We start from the raw sequence: 15755 nt of genomic DNA, 5'->3' as shown, positions 1-15755 counted from the left end.
GCAACGATTCGTGGCTACAAATTCACATTCTGTTATGCCCTGGTGTACTGTACAAGCAACGTTATTAATACTCGCAGTTATTAAAACTTCGCAGTCCCAATATATTCCAGAGAAAGTAGGGGTTCGATTCGTGATATGAAGGTAAGTAAGGCTGAGGATTTAAGCTTTGGTGAATTAGAATGTATAGAAGACGTTTCGTAAATTAACATATTGTGAATTGTTCTTGTAGTCGAGTGTGATTCCTTGGAAATCAAAATTGGCCGGTTGTGAGTAGGGCAGTTATCTACGTGCAGTAATCGCTCCTGGATATCTGATGGATAATTTCCGAAAAGTCTCACGTGAGCAACAAAATCACATCTCTGCCTGATATTTGACTAACTTCGAGACCCAGTCAGCCCACTGATGGCTTTAATTTCGGCTTTGACGTCCGATAAGAAAGCCGGCCGCGGTGGTCTAGCGGTTCTAGGCGCTCAGTTCGGAACCGCGCGACTGCTACGGTCGCAGGTTCGAGCCCTGCCTCGGGCATGGATATGTGTGATGTCCTTAGGTTAGTTAGGTTTAACTAGTTCTAAGTTTTAGGGGACTAATGACCTCAGAAGATGAGTCCCATAGTGCTCAGAGTCATTTGAACCATTTGAATTTGATAATAAATGACAGGAGAAATATATATATATATTTTTTTTCATGTCATACAATTACATATTACAATTTTAGGATTTTTCCCCTTTACTTGTGCTTGCCAAATTTCATGATGTTAGGTCAACGTGAGGTACCCATAACTTTGGTAACTGGGTTTACGAGTAGCAAAATATGTGTCCTAAATGGCCGCGTCTTTTGGTCGCATTGACTTTTAAGCTTGAAATTTTTATGCCACCAAGGGACCACAGACTTCAGTACCGGTATATGACATAAATTTCAACTTGATGTGTCTAATCGTTCTTGAGAAAAAGGCTTTTTAACCGTCGAACAGACAGACGGAGAACGAAGTGGGCCTATAAAGGTTCCGTTTTTACCGACTGAGGCATGGAACCCTAATAAATTATGTACAAAAAGTATCCACCACGAGTGACATTTCGTCATTTCTAGAAAGCTTGAGAATTGCTAGGAAGTGAAAGCTGAAGTGACAAGCGCCGATAAAAATGTTGCATTTTGTAATAACTCCAATTCCAAGGGTGGCAGCTGCTGGCAAGTGTGAATACCACTGAAACATCAGTTTAAGAAGCCATGGTTTCAAAAGAGTGACACGAATTATTTATGAAAGTATGGAAAAACTCGTGGACGCCGAACGCTGGGGAGAACAGTTTGGATTCCGGAGAAATGTAGGAACACTTGAAGCAGCAATGACCATACGGCTGACGTCGAAGATATGTTAAAGATAGACAAACTTAAGTCTGTAGCTCTCGTAGACTTTGGTGACAACGTGGATTGAACTACAGTCTTTGAAATTCTGAAGGTAGTAGCAATAAAATGCAATGATCGAAAGGTTATTTGCAGCTTGTACAGCAACAAGACTGCTGTTGTACGAGTCGAAGGACATGAAAAGGAAGCAGAGTTTGAGAAGGGAGTGAGACAGGATTGTAACCCGTCGTCGTCGTCATTCAATCTGAGCAATCAGTAAAGGAAAATATGGAAAATGAATTAAAGTCAGGGGAGAAGAAATAAAAACTTTGTGGTTTGCCAATGACATTCTGATTCTCTCAGGCACAACCAAGATCTAGAAACAGCTGTTGAACGTAATGAAAAGAGTTTTGAAAATAGATCACAAGATGAACATCAACAAAAGTGAAACAAGGGTAATGACGTGTAGTCGAATTAAATCAGGCGATGATGAGGGAATCGGGTTACGAAATTAAATACTAAAAGTAACGGCTGAGTTTTGCCATTTGGTCAGGAAAATAACAGACGATTGAGGAAGTAGAGACGATTTAAAATGTTTTCTGGCTATAACAAGAAAATCAATTATGAAAATTAGAAGTTTTTAAATATATAGTATAAATTTAAGCACTTGGGATGGCAGACAGTGCTGACGTCAGACTAGGTTACTCTTTCTCGTCAGAACTGTTTTCACTCGGCTTGTCTGAGTGTTGGGTTACACAGGATGGTCATAAATAGTCTGGAAAGCTTGTAAGGGTGTTGCAGAAAAGAATGTACTGAGAAATAATTGTTAACAAAAAAACTGGATCATTTATGAGTTATTTAGCATGAAGTAGCCAATCACATCCCCACGCGCGGAAATTGAAGCAGCCTGCCAGAGATAGTGTCGCCACACGTGTACTTCGTTTGGTTTCCTCAAACGCAACAAACGGAGCCTCTACTGACCTAGCGTGAATTCATCACATCCGAAAAAGATACATTTTAACTAGTGATGAACATATCAACAAGTGTTAATTCACAGACCGACAAGAATTGGATTGGATTGGATTATTAGGGGAAAGAGACCAAACAGCGAGGTCATCGGTCTCATCGGATTAGGGAAGGACGGGGAAGGAAGTCGGCCGTGCCCTTTCAAAGGAACCACCTCGGCATTTGCCTGGAGCGATTTAGGGAAATCACGGAAAACCTAAATCAGGATGGCCGGACGCGGGATTGAACCGTCGTCCTCCCGAATGCGAGTCCAGTGTGCTAACCACTGCTACACCTCGCTCGGTGGACCGACAAGGACAGGTTCCTGTGCATTATGGCATTTTAGCGCATGCTAGTGCCTGAATTTGCACGTGCAATGGCTTGATTGGCAAACTTGAGCGCTAAGTTACTCGGATACTCCGCAGTGTATCGAACTGTTTTGTTAACAATTGTTTCTCAGCACAGCCTGCCATGCAACACCCTTACAAGCTTTCTCCACTCGCTGCTCTTCGGCTTGGGGGGGGGGGGGGGGGGGCACTGCGAGCAGCAACACGCAAGCAAATGGCGAGATCTCACAATGGTGGAGGTTTCACTACTTAAACTTCCTGGGCCCGATTGACAACGAGGCTTTACCCCTCGAGACTACAGCCCTTCCATCCGGCAGTGCATGTGTGGTGCCAGCGGTCTCAGCATGTTCACGTGCTGCGCGGACCTGGCTGCTCGTCCGTCCCCAACCGAACTGCCGACTCACCTCCCGGAAACACCACAACGTCGCCCCAGAGATCGTACCACCGTTACTAGATATCGATGACCGCTACTGCTGCCACTAGAGGACAGACAATGCTTCCAAACGGAATGGCGCCAATGAGCACAAAAAGAAGTCGAGAACCTTAACTACACCAACTAAGCGCTGCCAACCTAGCAACCGCATCAACGTGAGCCACAAAACGGCTCAACGATATCACCTGCAGCGCCTCTCCCTTGGATTCGTGACCATATCGGTTCGACCCAGACGGCTGGAAAACAGTGGCTTGGTCAGATGAGTCCCGATTTCAGTTGGTAAGATTTGATGGTAGGGTTCGAGTGTTGCGCAGGCGTCACGAAGCCACGGAGCCCAGTTGTCAACAAGTGCCTGTGCGAGGTGGTGGTGACTCTGTAATGGTGTCGGCTCAGTTTACATGGAATGAACTGGGTTCTATGGTCCAAATTAAGCGATCATTGACTGTAAATGGTTATTTTCAGCTATCTGGAGACCATTTGCATCCATTCATGGACTTCATGTTCCCAAACAACGATGTCATGTCACCGGGCCACCGTTGTTCGCTGTGGTTAGCAGAACATCCTGGAAAGTTCGAGAGAATGATCTGGCCAGTCAGATCGTCTGACATGAATACCATCAAACATTTACGGGACGCAATCGAAAGGTCAGTTCATGCACAAAATCCTGAACCTGTAAGCAACAGTTTCGCAACTATGGACGGCCATAGAGGTAGCATGGATTAATATTTCTGCAGGGGACTTCCAGCGAAGTTTTGAGTTTTTCAGTCTATACAATGTCAAGGTGCTGCACTACGCTGGCCGGAAGGAGGTCCGACACGATATTTCGTGCTACCCCGAGATTTTTGTCACATAAGTGTACGCATTCATAGTTGTGGTACGTTAATCGTGAGATCGAAATTTAACACATCCTTACTTTTCGTGTACCATGCAAATCTAGAACTGCTTTATGAGCTAGTTATCAATCTATGTGTCAGACTGATGTTTTGCGTGTGTCTCGTTAGGTATTACTGCAATCTGCGTAATTTAACGTATTCTCATAAACACCCATACCATGTGCAAAACATATATGATCGAATCTCAAACGATCCGAAATGTAATCAATATCTGCTGGAAATAGTAGTGACCAAGTCATACTATGCTCGAGAAATCCGGAATCTTTCAACTGGAAATAACTAACGTTGTTGCAGGAGTCTCGATATTCTTGGTGAGAACCGTAATTAATGGGAAGGAAGTTTGTTTGCAGCAGGTGTTCGGTTATTATGCCTAAAAAGACATAAACTGCATCACTACGCCGAACTAAATAGCAAATATCTCCATATGGATTTGTTAAATACGGAGGATGTCTGAGGCACTTTGTCTACTCACTGAATCCAGCATACGTTGAATCGCCTGCGGCGCCGCCTTTGTAATGGCCTTGCATCGTAGCGGCCTTGGCCGCCATGGTCGAAGGTAGGAGGTACACTGCCAAGTTATGCGGTACCTATTTGTGTAACAGTTATTCTGCGGGGCAAGAAACTGGTCGCTCTCTTAGATGGGCCGTTCCCTTGTGTCAGTGGAGCTATTTGTTCATTACCTTTCATGGCAAAATCCAAATTTGGACTGAGAAATTACTGAAGTCATCCGCTGTAATCGAAAAACTCCAGTCTTCACGTAATACAGTGAATGATAAAACGATGGTACTCTGCTGTAAGTGTAACCTTAGGTACCAATAAATTCATAACATCATTATTCGTATATTGCTAGTGCCCCTCAATGTATAATTAATCTCGAGTGAACAACAGATGAAAACTATGCTAATGTCGTGAAACGTGGATAGCCATGCACTGCTTCATTGTTATGAAATAATATTTATGTTAAATGTGGCTGGTATAGAAATCATTACAGCTATACCATCCAGCGAGTGCCGTGAATATAGAAGCGCAAATATTATTCTTCGCTGGTGCAGTGTTTAGCACGCCGGACTCGCATTCGGGAGAACGGCAGTTCAAATCCGCTTCTGTCCATCCAGATTTAGGTTTTCTGCTATTTCCCTAAAACACCCCAGAGAAATGCCGGTACGGTTCCTTTGAAAGGTCACTGAAGATTTCCTTTCCATTCCTAACGAAACAATCTGCCTTGTGCTCCATCTCTAATGACTCCGATATCGACGAGACGTTAAACCCTAGTCTTGCGTTCTCTTACATCCTTCACTGTGACGTTTTATTAACTATAGCTGTTCAACCTAAGTGAATTAATGGATTGTAATCAGTAGTTTTGATCGGAAAGATGTTGTCAACATTAATCAAGTAATTCGAGTTCATCACGTGACAAAATAGAATTCCATTCTTCAGTTATCAAAATTGCTGCAACCTAGAGACATGAATTAAAACAGAAAAGCACAAGTTAATTCTTTTAAAACCCTGTTTCAATTCGAAATTATGTTCGTTAGTGTGCTGAGACCAAACTTCACGGTGGTTCAGAGCGTGAAAACAGACAATGGCCTTTGCAAACTTTTTGCAGTCCCTTCTGATGTCGCAGAATTGTTTACAAAGGCTGCTCCCAGAACCAGAGTCCACGAAATGTTCGAAACGAGAGAGATTAGGAAATGTACTAATGATGTAATTCTCTAATCGAGACTTTGTCTAATATGCGTCTCTTGTGTTACTGAGTCCAAAGAACATGACGACTGTAAAAAAGAAAATCCATACAGGCAATAAACATGGGTTGATGTGTTCAATAGGAATTGAAATAAAACTCTATATGGTGCAAAAATCTTCATAAGAGATTTAACAGTTTACAATAAAAACATGGCGAACGCGCTCTACTATTTTACTCGTAAGGACCGCTTGATGTTTCGTAAGCTGCATACTGGTAACACATGAAAAAGCGCAGAACGATACTAAAGCAAAATGCTAGAATGCGTTAGAGTGGTGCCGGGACTGAAATATGAAGCAAACAAAAACCTGTCTAACAATGAAGCCTCTCAAACCTTTCTTGATACACCTGTACACATCTGAGCACGATTCTGACCTACTTTATTCATACTCGAACTTTTAGTGTGAAAAATAGTACTGGAAACAAAGAAAAATGTTTACACCTCGGGTTTATGCAGTACTTTACCTCTCGTGGATCGGCATTGTAATGCGAAGGAATGCGTCGATCCCTGATGCACCAGTTTGTGTGTTTCTACGTTTATATCGATCATGTGTAATATTGCAATGGCATACGTGCTAGATACTGGACAAGGAATTTCTTGATATCATATGGATCCACATGCTTAATATCGTTACAGCGTTACAGATTTAGAGACGTCAAATTACAGTGAAGTGATAAAATAATTTTTCATTTTATCAGGTAAATTATACACGTATGGCTGCATAAATTTACTGCCGGTGAACTTCTTACAGTTTTTGTTGTATATTTCTTGTGGCAGTTATTGGAGTATCATTTTTAAAAGCAGTTCTCACTAACCCATAAATATTTCATGTACGCAGTTGCTATTTGATGTAGATTACTTTTAATAAGATTCTGTAAATAAACTGCCTGGCAAAAGAAAAAAAAACACGCTGAAGACATGGTCTAATGTCAATGTAACTCAGTACACATGAACACACGTACATACCATCGGACGGTACGTAAGCAGTTAGAGCTGTAGTTCTCTGTGAGAGCTAGAACACCCACCGGAGTGTGTTAGGGTTGATCTTGTTTAGTGTTGTTAACAGGCTTGGTAGGGTAGAGGTATGAACAGCGTTACATGTTAAATGATCGTTGTGAATGACACGGCGATGCCGTGTACAAGTGTGTTTGAACGGGGAAGCATTGCGGGTCTCTGTTTGATCCGCTCTGTTAGACATCGAGATTTGTTGGGCATTTGGATGTAACAGTGGACTAATGTTGGATTGCATGGAAACTTGAAGGCAGGAATACTCGCCAGTCGACTACGCCTGACCACCACAAGGAATGATCGTAGTAATGAGCACCAAGAATATAGTAACCCCTTCACAGCTACGCCTGTCGTCCAGGAACAAATAATTGAATATTCGAAGGGGAAAATAAGTTGAAGATGCGAACTGAAGTTTGTGGTATGGAGGGCGTTGGACTTGGGTAATCCATGTCACTATGTTCTAGTGAAGAAGGGATCGGTTGGCAGGACATGTGTTGAGGCATCAAGGGATCACCAATTTAGTATTGGAGGGCAGCGTGGAGGGTAAAAATCGTAGAGGGAGACCAAGAGATGAATACACTAAGCAGATTCAGAAGGATGTAGGTTGCAGTAGGTACTGGGAGATGAAGAAGCTTGCACAGGATAGAGTAGCATGGAGAGCTGCATCAAACCAGTCTCAGGACTGAAGACCACAACAACTACAACATGTTCTAGTGGCTTTCTACAGCGCTGTTCTAATTTCTCATTGAGTTCTATCTGCAAGAGGGAAAACAGCGGTCAAATGTGTCTGTCTCTAGCATCCCGTAGCAGTACTTGTTGAATCACTGCGCGAAAAATCTACCAGCTTTGAGTGAGCAGATGCTTGCCACACCGGCATACCCTCCCGCTGCAAGACATACAGTCATAGCAGTAGTCTTTGTTATCTTGGATTGCGCTGTCCATAATGTACACGTTCGTTTCCCCAGTAGACAGTTCACGAACATTTCCCTCTTAAATGTTGTTTGCAAGAAAGGATAACGGCCCTATCTGAGTTTCAGATACTTGGGATGGCGTTCTTGCTACAGGAGTATGTCTTCAAATCTGATGTTAAGCTTTCTCCTTGTCTCTTTATTGTGGAGTCTGAAGCTGCAGACTGGGGTCTTTTTGGATCTTGTTTCAGATTGTTCTGCGTAAAATAATTAGCAGTTCCAGAGTCTCTGCAATCGATATGAGATGGGCTTACCACGACTGCTATGTGGCTAGTGTTATCTGTGGTTGAGACGGAGGTGGATCACGCCAGTGATCGTCGGAGTGAAGTTATGGTCAATTAGTTCTGGTTCACGGAGCGTCTCTTCTGGGAGAGGTTATTTTGTAAGGTGGCTATAAATTCGCGCCTTACAAGCACTCATCCACATATTTTGCCCTGAACTACAACCAAAATAAGGTATCATTTGATAGGTTGTACATCGTATATATGAATATTTAAAGAAGACTGACATTGTCGCATACTCCTTGTAAAAAATTGTTAACGCCAATTAGATACAAGATGACGGAGTGTTTTTATTAACAGAACGGTGTAATGAATGATTGCCTATACTAGTAGAGGTTGGAACGCCAGTGGAGATGAAACGGCAGGCAGAACTCAAGCTCTGAGTGGAAGGCTCACGCAGGTGTTGGTCCTGCTAAAACACAAGAAGTAGCTAGACGGACGTTGTGGCACCTGAGCTCTGGAGCACAATAGGGTGACAGGCCGGCCGCTATTGTAGCAGGACCGGAAGGATAACCAGGAACTCTGCAAATGTTGGACGCAGGTGAGAGGAATGAAGAAGCGGCACGTCGGAAACCACGCAAGCTGGGTTATTTCCAAGGATTTTTACTCAGAAGCGTACCATTGTACGAATATAGGTTTTTCCTCGCAAACTTTCCGCGCTGGACGACTAAAGATTAAAATATGGTTGGTCGGCGTTCGGAAGAATCTGTAGAGAGGGAGAATATTCCGTGGTTTCGGGAATACGATTCGTTTTCGGAATTACGAGGATGGGGATCGGAGCCTTGCTGGGAAGGCAGCGGTGGAGAGACGAGGTCTTCCGTTTTTGACCGCCCGTGTGTGACGGTCGCTCGGTATCAGCTTTGTTGGTACAGACGGACTTGCTGTCTTTGCTATCAGGAGAATTTATAGTTAGAACAGTTAGGCACGGTACTGTTGCGAACATGTACGATTCTGGACTTCACCTCCGGGTTGGAAGTCGTCGTTGAGTACGCAGCGTTCAGTAATTGAGAGCACTTCTTCTCCATATACTTACGTTGAAACTTTAGCTGAACTCCGTCCTTGTGGCTGGGAGTTCGCGTTTCTCGTCTGAAGAACGCAGCGAGGAGAAGACAGTATTAAAGAATATTTGTCAGAGGACCGCCTTCTGCCGTCCTAGTGTTTGAAAGAGTTTATTTGTGGCTGGAGTTCTTCCATCGTCGCAGACGAATACGAGAACCATCACTCCGACGCAGCGGACGCAGTACATACGGTGATATTGGAAATTGCTTCGGCTTAATAGGGCTCTAAAACTAAACAGCTGTGATCACGTTAGTTTATTTCCACTAAGGTTCCACACCACCGTAGATCACCTTCGCAAGTAGTGTCTTCTAGTGTTTGCTACGTAGATGATGTCAGTGATTTCGCGTTATTGGTATTAGATCGGACAGTCATATTTAGAGTTGAGCAATTGATTAATAATTTTAGTTAGGAAATATAAAACAATTATACTTCAAGGGTTGATTTTAATCTATAATAAATATATATCATTTAGTAGTATTAGTTGCCTTTATCATTCATTTATGTCTACATTATAATTTATATGTAAAAATGGGCATTAAGGGATCCTAAGATCTGCTTCAGGGGGTAGTCAGACAGGGCCAGATCATCATTTTAGAGTTTATTATTTTCCGTTACGCACATTCATTTTTACACCCGCTTGAGTAGCATCAGGGAATTTGTCTGTTTTCTTATTTAGTGCTGCGTGCTGGTACAGCAGCGTGGCGTGTACCTAAAGCGTGGGATAACAGTGTTTAAACGTCGTTCTAGACAGTAACTGTGGTTTTCAGTTTTGAGGCGTTGTGATTCGTCGGTGTACGAACGACATCTTTTAACTTGCCCTCGCGTCTTTTACGAAGCTGTCCTTATCGGGTATTTTGGCTCATATTTATATCAAGTATTGGATCGCATTATCGTCGACTGTGAATTGTGACTCTTTAAACTATGCAGGTTCTCTCTCCTAAGAGTCGTCAGGCTAATTTTCTCTGGTGTTTTAGCAGATAGTTGTAGTTTCGTTTTTGCGATGTGTTACTGCATTCAGCTCAAACAAATAGTGTTCATCATGTCTTTCACGTAACGCCCAGTGTCGCAGAAAATCGTCGGTTTGTTTCCCGTTACAAACAACTTGATTTTTAAAGCGGAATGTTATGTCCCCATTAGATAGAGTGGTCCCAGATTAGCCTAGTGCGATGTTTCTTCTATCTATGTACATTAAGAGGGACAGTAAAACTCGAAGAATTATCAGTAAACTAGCAGCGCACTAAGTCGCTGCTGGATTGCTGTTTTTTTCTTTGTGGTTTATTGTCTTTGTTAATACATATCTTTACAGTGAATGTCGCACTAGACTAACTTGGGAGCGCTACATCGAAGTGCGAGTAAACTTCCGATTTAAAAATCATTTTGTATGTAATCGGAAACAAACCGACGCTTAGCCTCGCGGTTTGGGGCACCATGTCATGAATTGCGCGGCCCCTCCCGCAGGAGGTTCGAGTCGGGCACGGGTGTGTGTTGTTGTTGTTAGCAAAAGTTAGTTTAAGTAGTGTGTAAGTCTAGGGACCGATAACCTCAGCAGTTTGGTCCCTTGAAAACACAAAAAAAGACTCTTTCTATTGGAATTGGACGTCAATTGAAAGACGTGAAGAACAGTAATTGTTCGGACTGATTCCAGTTACACAACGAGAAAATGAAATTGCAAATACCTGCCAAAACGCCAGAGAAAATGCACCTCACGACTCTTATTAGTGAAATGTTAGTGCAATTGGAGCTTGGTTGACGATGACAAGATTTTTCCTCGTCGTCCTCTATTTTAATTTTCTGTTTGGCTTTCCTATTGTTCATTGCTCGCGTCTTTAAGCGGTGTAAGCAAATTTGGAGTTCATTGAGTTATGCAAGAAGTCCCCATTTTTTTCTTTTAAATGTTTTGTACACTTACAGCACCGAAAGTGTTTACATATGGTACCATGTATATGGGAGAGCTATCAGCATTCAAAGTTTATTTTTATGGCCACCAGTTGATTGTTTTGCTGGCTGTTTCGCCGTCTTTAAGCTTTGTAGTGCTTCTTGCACTAGAGAGGACAATTTGGGAAATTGTTTTGGTATATGTTTTCCTATTTATGTTTAAATATGTCTCTAAGAGCTTTTTAAAGGCATGGAGAACTGAGCTGTAAATGTTTCTTGTGATTGGCAAAATCAAAAACTTGTTTAACCTATTCATCAATGTGACCAAATGCAAATGCGTATCATGTTGGGTCGTGACTGATGTTTGTAAAATCGCTCTTTCCGCCAAGTATAATATGGTGAGACAAAGTTTAATAATAAATAATATCTTGGAACTATGTGCAGTAAAACCGCAAGCACCTTTGACTCCCCACCACCCAATGGTCCTAACGTATCAAATACGTGTATAAGGGGTGTTCGGAAATTGCCGTTACGAACTTCTAGGACATATAGAGGGGTGTGCGTACGTAATATTTTAAATAGGAACCCATATCCAGAATCGTACAGTTTCCGTTCTACAACGGTTTCAGTTCAGAGGTTTAACTCATCCACTTCCGTTTGAGGAACCGAATTAGGCGTATGCAGTACAACAGGTAACATTTCGAAAGGAAACATAACGAAACATCCTTTTATCACCGAAGCACATTTGTTTGTATTTACACTTAAACATTAAGTGTTTACATTACTCCAAAACAAAAAAGAAACCTGCATATTGTATGTACAGAACAGTCCTGATGCATTACAACGGTGGCTCGATGTGGTGACCAACACCACTGTTCAGACATTGTATCCACCAAGCACTTTCTGGTACACACTGTCCGTCCCACCTGGTGTCTCTTCTTTTTCTATTGCCAGAAATCGTTCCAGCAGATCTTTCTCTGTCTCTACAGTAGTCTCGCTGCAAGACAGACTTTAAGAGACATCAGGTGACCGCCTGACGTAGTACACGTCATCAAATGTTTCAAATGGCTCTAAGCACTATGGGACTTAACATCTGAGGTCATCAGTCCCCTAGACGTAAAACAACATAAACCTAACTAACCTAACGACAGCACACATATCCATGCCCAAGGCAGGATTCGAACCTGCGACTGTAGCGGCAGCGTGGTTCCGGACTGAATCGTCTAGAACCGCGCGGCCACAGCGGCCGGCGTACACGTCATCCTGTCTACCCTATTGCATACCAGGACAAGCAACTACGTGATTTTTCTCTCTCCCTCTGCAGATCTGGACGCGTTACACATCTGAATTGGGACCGTTGTAGAACGGAATCGGTACGTTTCCGGACATGGGTTCCTACCCAAAATTTTATGTACTCACTCCAGTATACCAGTCCTAGAATTTTGTAACGGGAGTTTCTCAACACTCTGTGTCGTGAGGCTCTCCAGGGCTTTCGAGAGTTTTACTTCTATGGCTTCAAATGTCTTTCCTTGAGCTGTGATGACCACCAGGTGACTGGTGTGTTTGCCCACATAGACGTCGCGGTGTATAGTTGGTACACATGTGTAACAGTGCTACCTACACGCTTCCTTGAGGCAGGCCGTTTTGTTTCATTTGTCCGTCGGCTCTTTTTCTGCTGCAGAATGACATAGAACAGTCTATTCTGAAAGATTCAAAAAAAATGGTTCAAATGGCTCTGAGCACTATGGGACTTAACAGCTATGGTCATCAGTCCCCTAGAACTTAGAACTACTTAAACCTAACTAACCTAAGGACATCACACAACACCCAGCCATCACGAGGCAGAGAAAATCCCTGACCCCGCCGGGAATCGAACCCGGGAACCCGGGCGTGGGAAGCGAGAACGCTACCGCACGACCACGAGATGCGGGCCTGAAAGATTCCCTTCAGCGTGCAAGTGAGTCTAATGTCTTCTGTCAATTTATACACTACTGGCCATTAAAATTTCTACACCAAGAAGATGACGTGCTACAGACGCGGAATTTAAGCGACAGGAAGATGATGCTGTGATATGCAAATTTTTAGCTTTTCAGAGCATTCACACAAGGGTGGCGCCGGTGGCGACACCTGCAACGTGCTGACGTGAGGAAAGTTTCCAACCGATTTCTCATATACAGACAACAGTTGACCGGCTTTGCATGATGAAACGTTGTTGTGATGCCTCGTGTAAGCAGGAGAAATGCGTACCATCTCGTTTCCGACTTTGATAAAGGTCGGATTGTAGCCTATGGCGAAAGCGTTTTATCGTATCGCGACACTGATGCACGCATTGGTCGAGATGCAATGACTGTTAGCAGAATATGGAATCGGTGGGTTCAAGAGGGTAATACGGAACGCCGTGCTGGATCCCAACGGCCTCTTTATAGAACGAGCAGTCGAGATGACAGGTATCTCATCCGTATGGCTGTAACGGATCGTGGAGCCACGTCTCGATCTTTGAGTCAACAGATGGGGACGTTTGCAAGACGTCAACCATCTGCACGAACAGTTCGGCGACGTTTGCAGCAGCATGGAATATGAGCCGGCCGGAGTGGCCGAGCGGTTCTAGGCGCTACAGTCTGGACCGCTACGGTCGCAGGTTCGAATCCTACCTCGGGCATGGATGTGTGTGATGTCCTTAGGTTAGTTAGGTTTAAGTAGTTCTAAGTTCTAGGGGACTGATGATCTCAACAGTTAAGTCCCATAGTGCTCAGAGCCATCTGAACCATGGAGTATCAGCTCGGAGACCATGGCTGCAGTTACCCTTGACTCTGCATCACAGACAGGAGCGCCTGAGATGGTGTACTCAACGACGAACCTGGGTGCACGAATGTCGAAATGTCATTATTTCGGATGAATCCAGGTTCTGTTTACAGCATCATGATGGTCGCATCCGTGTTTGGCGACATCGCGGTGAACGCACATTGGAAGCGTGTATTCGTCATCGCCATACTGGCGTGTCATCCGGCGTCATGATACGGGGTGCCATTGGTTAAACGTCTCGGTCACCTTTTGTTCGCTTTTTGAACAGTGGATGTTAAATTTCAGATGTGTTACTACCCGTGGCTCTACCCTTCATTCGATCCCTGCGAAATCCTACATAACAGCAGGATAATGTACGACCGCATGTTGGAGGTCCTGTACGGGGCTTTCTGGATACAGAAAATGTTCGACTGCTGCCCTGGCCAGCACATTCTCCAGATCTCTCACCAATTGAAAACGTCTGGTCAATGGTGGCCGAGCAACTGGCTCGTCACAATACGCCAGTCACTACTCTTGATGAACTGTGGTATCGTGTTGCAGCTGCGTGGGCAGCTGTACCTGTACACGCCATCCAAGCTCTGTTTGACTCAATGCCCAGGCGTATCTTGGCCGTTATTACGGCTAGAGGTGGTTGTTCTGGGTACTGATTTCTCAGGATGTATGCACCTAAATTGCGAGTAAATGTAATAACATATCAGTTCTAGTATAATATATTTGTCCAATGAATACCCGTTTATCGTGTGGATTTCTTCTTGGTGTAGCAGTTTTAATGGCCAGTAGTGTAGAATTTGATAAATAACTAAGCGACAGTCATCTGAAAGTGTCCTCACTGTAAAACGTAACCGGAAAGAAGGACAGCGGCTGAAAGAACACAAGTGTGAGTGTTGGTGCGGCGGGTGCTGACCTGGTGGTGGCCATGGCGGCGTCGCGCAGCTGCTGCTGGCTGGGCGAGCGCTGGCGGGACGCCGACGCCGCCGACGCCTCCGACGACGGGCTGAGGCGCTGCTGGTGCTGGTGGTCCTCGCTGTTCCAGCGGCGCGGCGCCGCCTCGGCCCCTCCGCCGCGCACCACGCACTTGCTCTGCAACACGCCGACCACAACACACACTCAGTCTCGCTCTCGGCACACGCGCGGGGTGGAGCTCGCAGGCTGCGGCTGAGTTCGCGGCGCGGCCGGGTCTAGCGGAGGACTGGCCGGGGCAGGCGGACGCGGGCGCAGCGCAGCCAACCTGGCGGGGCCCCCTCCACGGCCGCGGCCCACGCGGCGTCCGCCCGCAGACTCGCAGCGCGACAAAGGCCCACCTACCGGGCGCTCGGCCAGGGCTCCGCCAGCGGTCATCGAGAGACGTGCACAGTGACAGGGCACAGGAGATACTGGGCGCTTAAGACACGTCGAAAAAGGAAACAGCCACAGGGGTATCGTCAACAATGACCCAGACTAGTGTCAAAGGACCACTATTACAGGGTTTCTCAGAAGTGATGGTCACACATGGAAAGTACTGGCCAATAGTAGCTAAAAAGGTCCAATATACACGGGTTGCTGAGATATCGTATCGCATAACTCGAGTTGGGAACCAACTGTAAACGCCCCCGGATACCATGGTGTTTATGTTGGTATGTCAAAGATTGGGATCGACGGTCTGTTTGTTTGCGCACGCGCAACTACTTCCGTGTCCACCCCGGGTAGCTGAGTGGTCAGCGCGATAGAATATCAATCCCAAGTACCCGGGATGGATTCCCGCCTGGGTCGGAGATTTTCTCTGCTCAGGGACTGGGTGTTGTGTTGTCCTAATCATCATCGTCATAATCTCATCCCCATCGACTCGCAAGTCGCCGACGTGGCGTCAAATCGAAAGACTTGCACCCGGCGAACCGTCTGCCCGACGGGAGGCCCTAGTCACACGACATTTACTTTTCTGCATCAACGGATATAATCCGCAAGCCACCGTACGGTTCGTGGCAGAGGGCACCCTTTACCACAACTAGTCATTTCCTTTCCTGTTCC

At 44.8% G+C, this 15755-nt stretch overlaps 1 protein-coding gene across 1 annotated transcript in view; it reads right to left on the bottom strand.

Moving 5' to 3' along the window:
* LOC126235490 (uncharacterized) overlaps positions 1-14865 on the bottom strand; it is a 586979-nt gene extending 572114 nt beyond the window's left edge. Inside the window, exon 1 of the mRNA XM_049944210.1 lies at positions 14656-14865. Within this exon, the coding sequence (XP_049800167.1) occupies positions 14656-14669 (14 nt within the window). The 5' untranslated portion in view covers positions 14670-14865. The remainder of the gene's footprint in view (positions 1-14655) is intronic.
* Between the last annotated feature and the right edge of the window lie 890 nt (positions 14866-15755).

The sequence above is a fragment of the Schistocerca nitens genome, chromosome 2, assembly GCF_023898315.1.
Source record: "Schistocerca nitens isolate TAMUIC-IGC-003100 chromosome 2, iqSchNite1.1, whole genome shotgun sequence".
Taxonomy (NCBI): domain Eukaryota; kingdom Metazoa; phylum Arthropoda; class Insecta; order Orthoptera; family Acrididae; genus Schistocerca; species Schistocerca nitens.
Note: the sequence above shows the minus strand (reverse complement) of the source record. Positions and strands in the feature narration are given on the sequence as shown.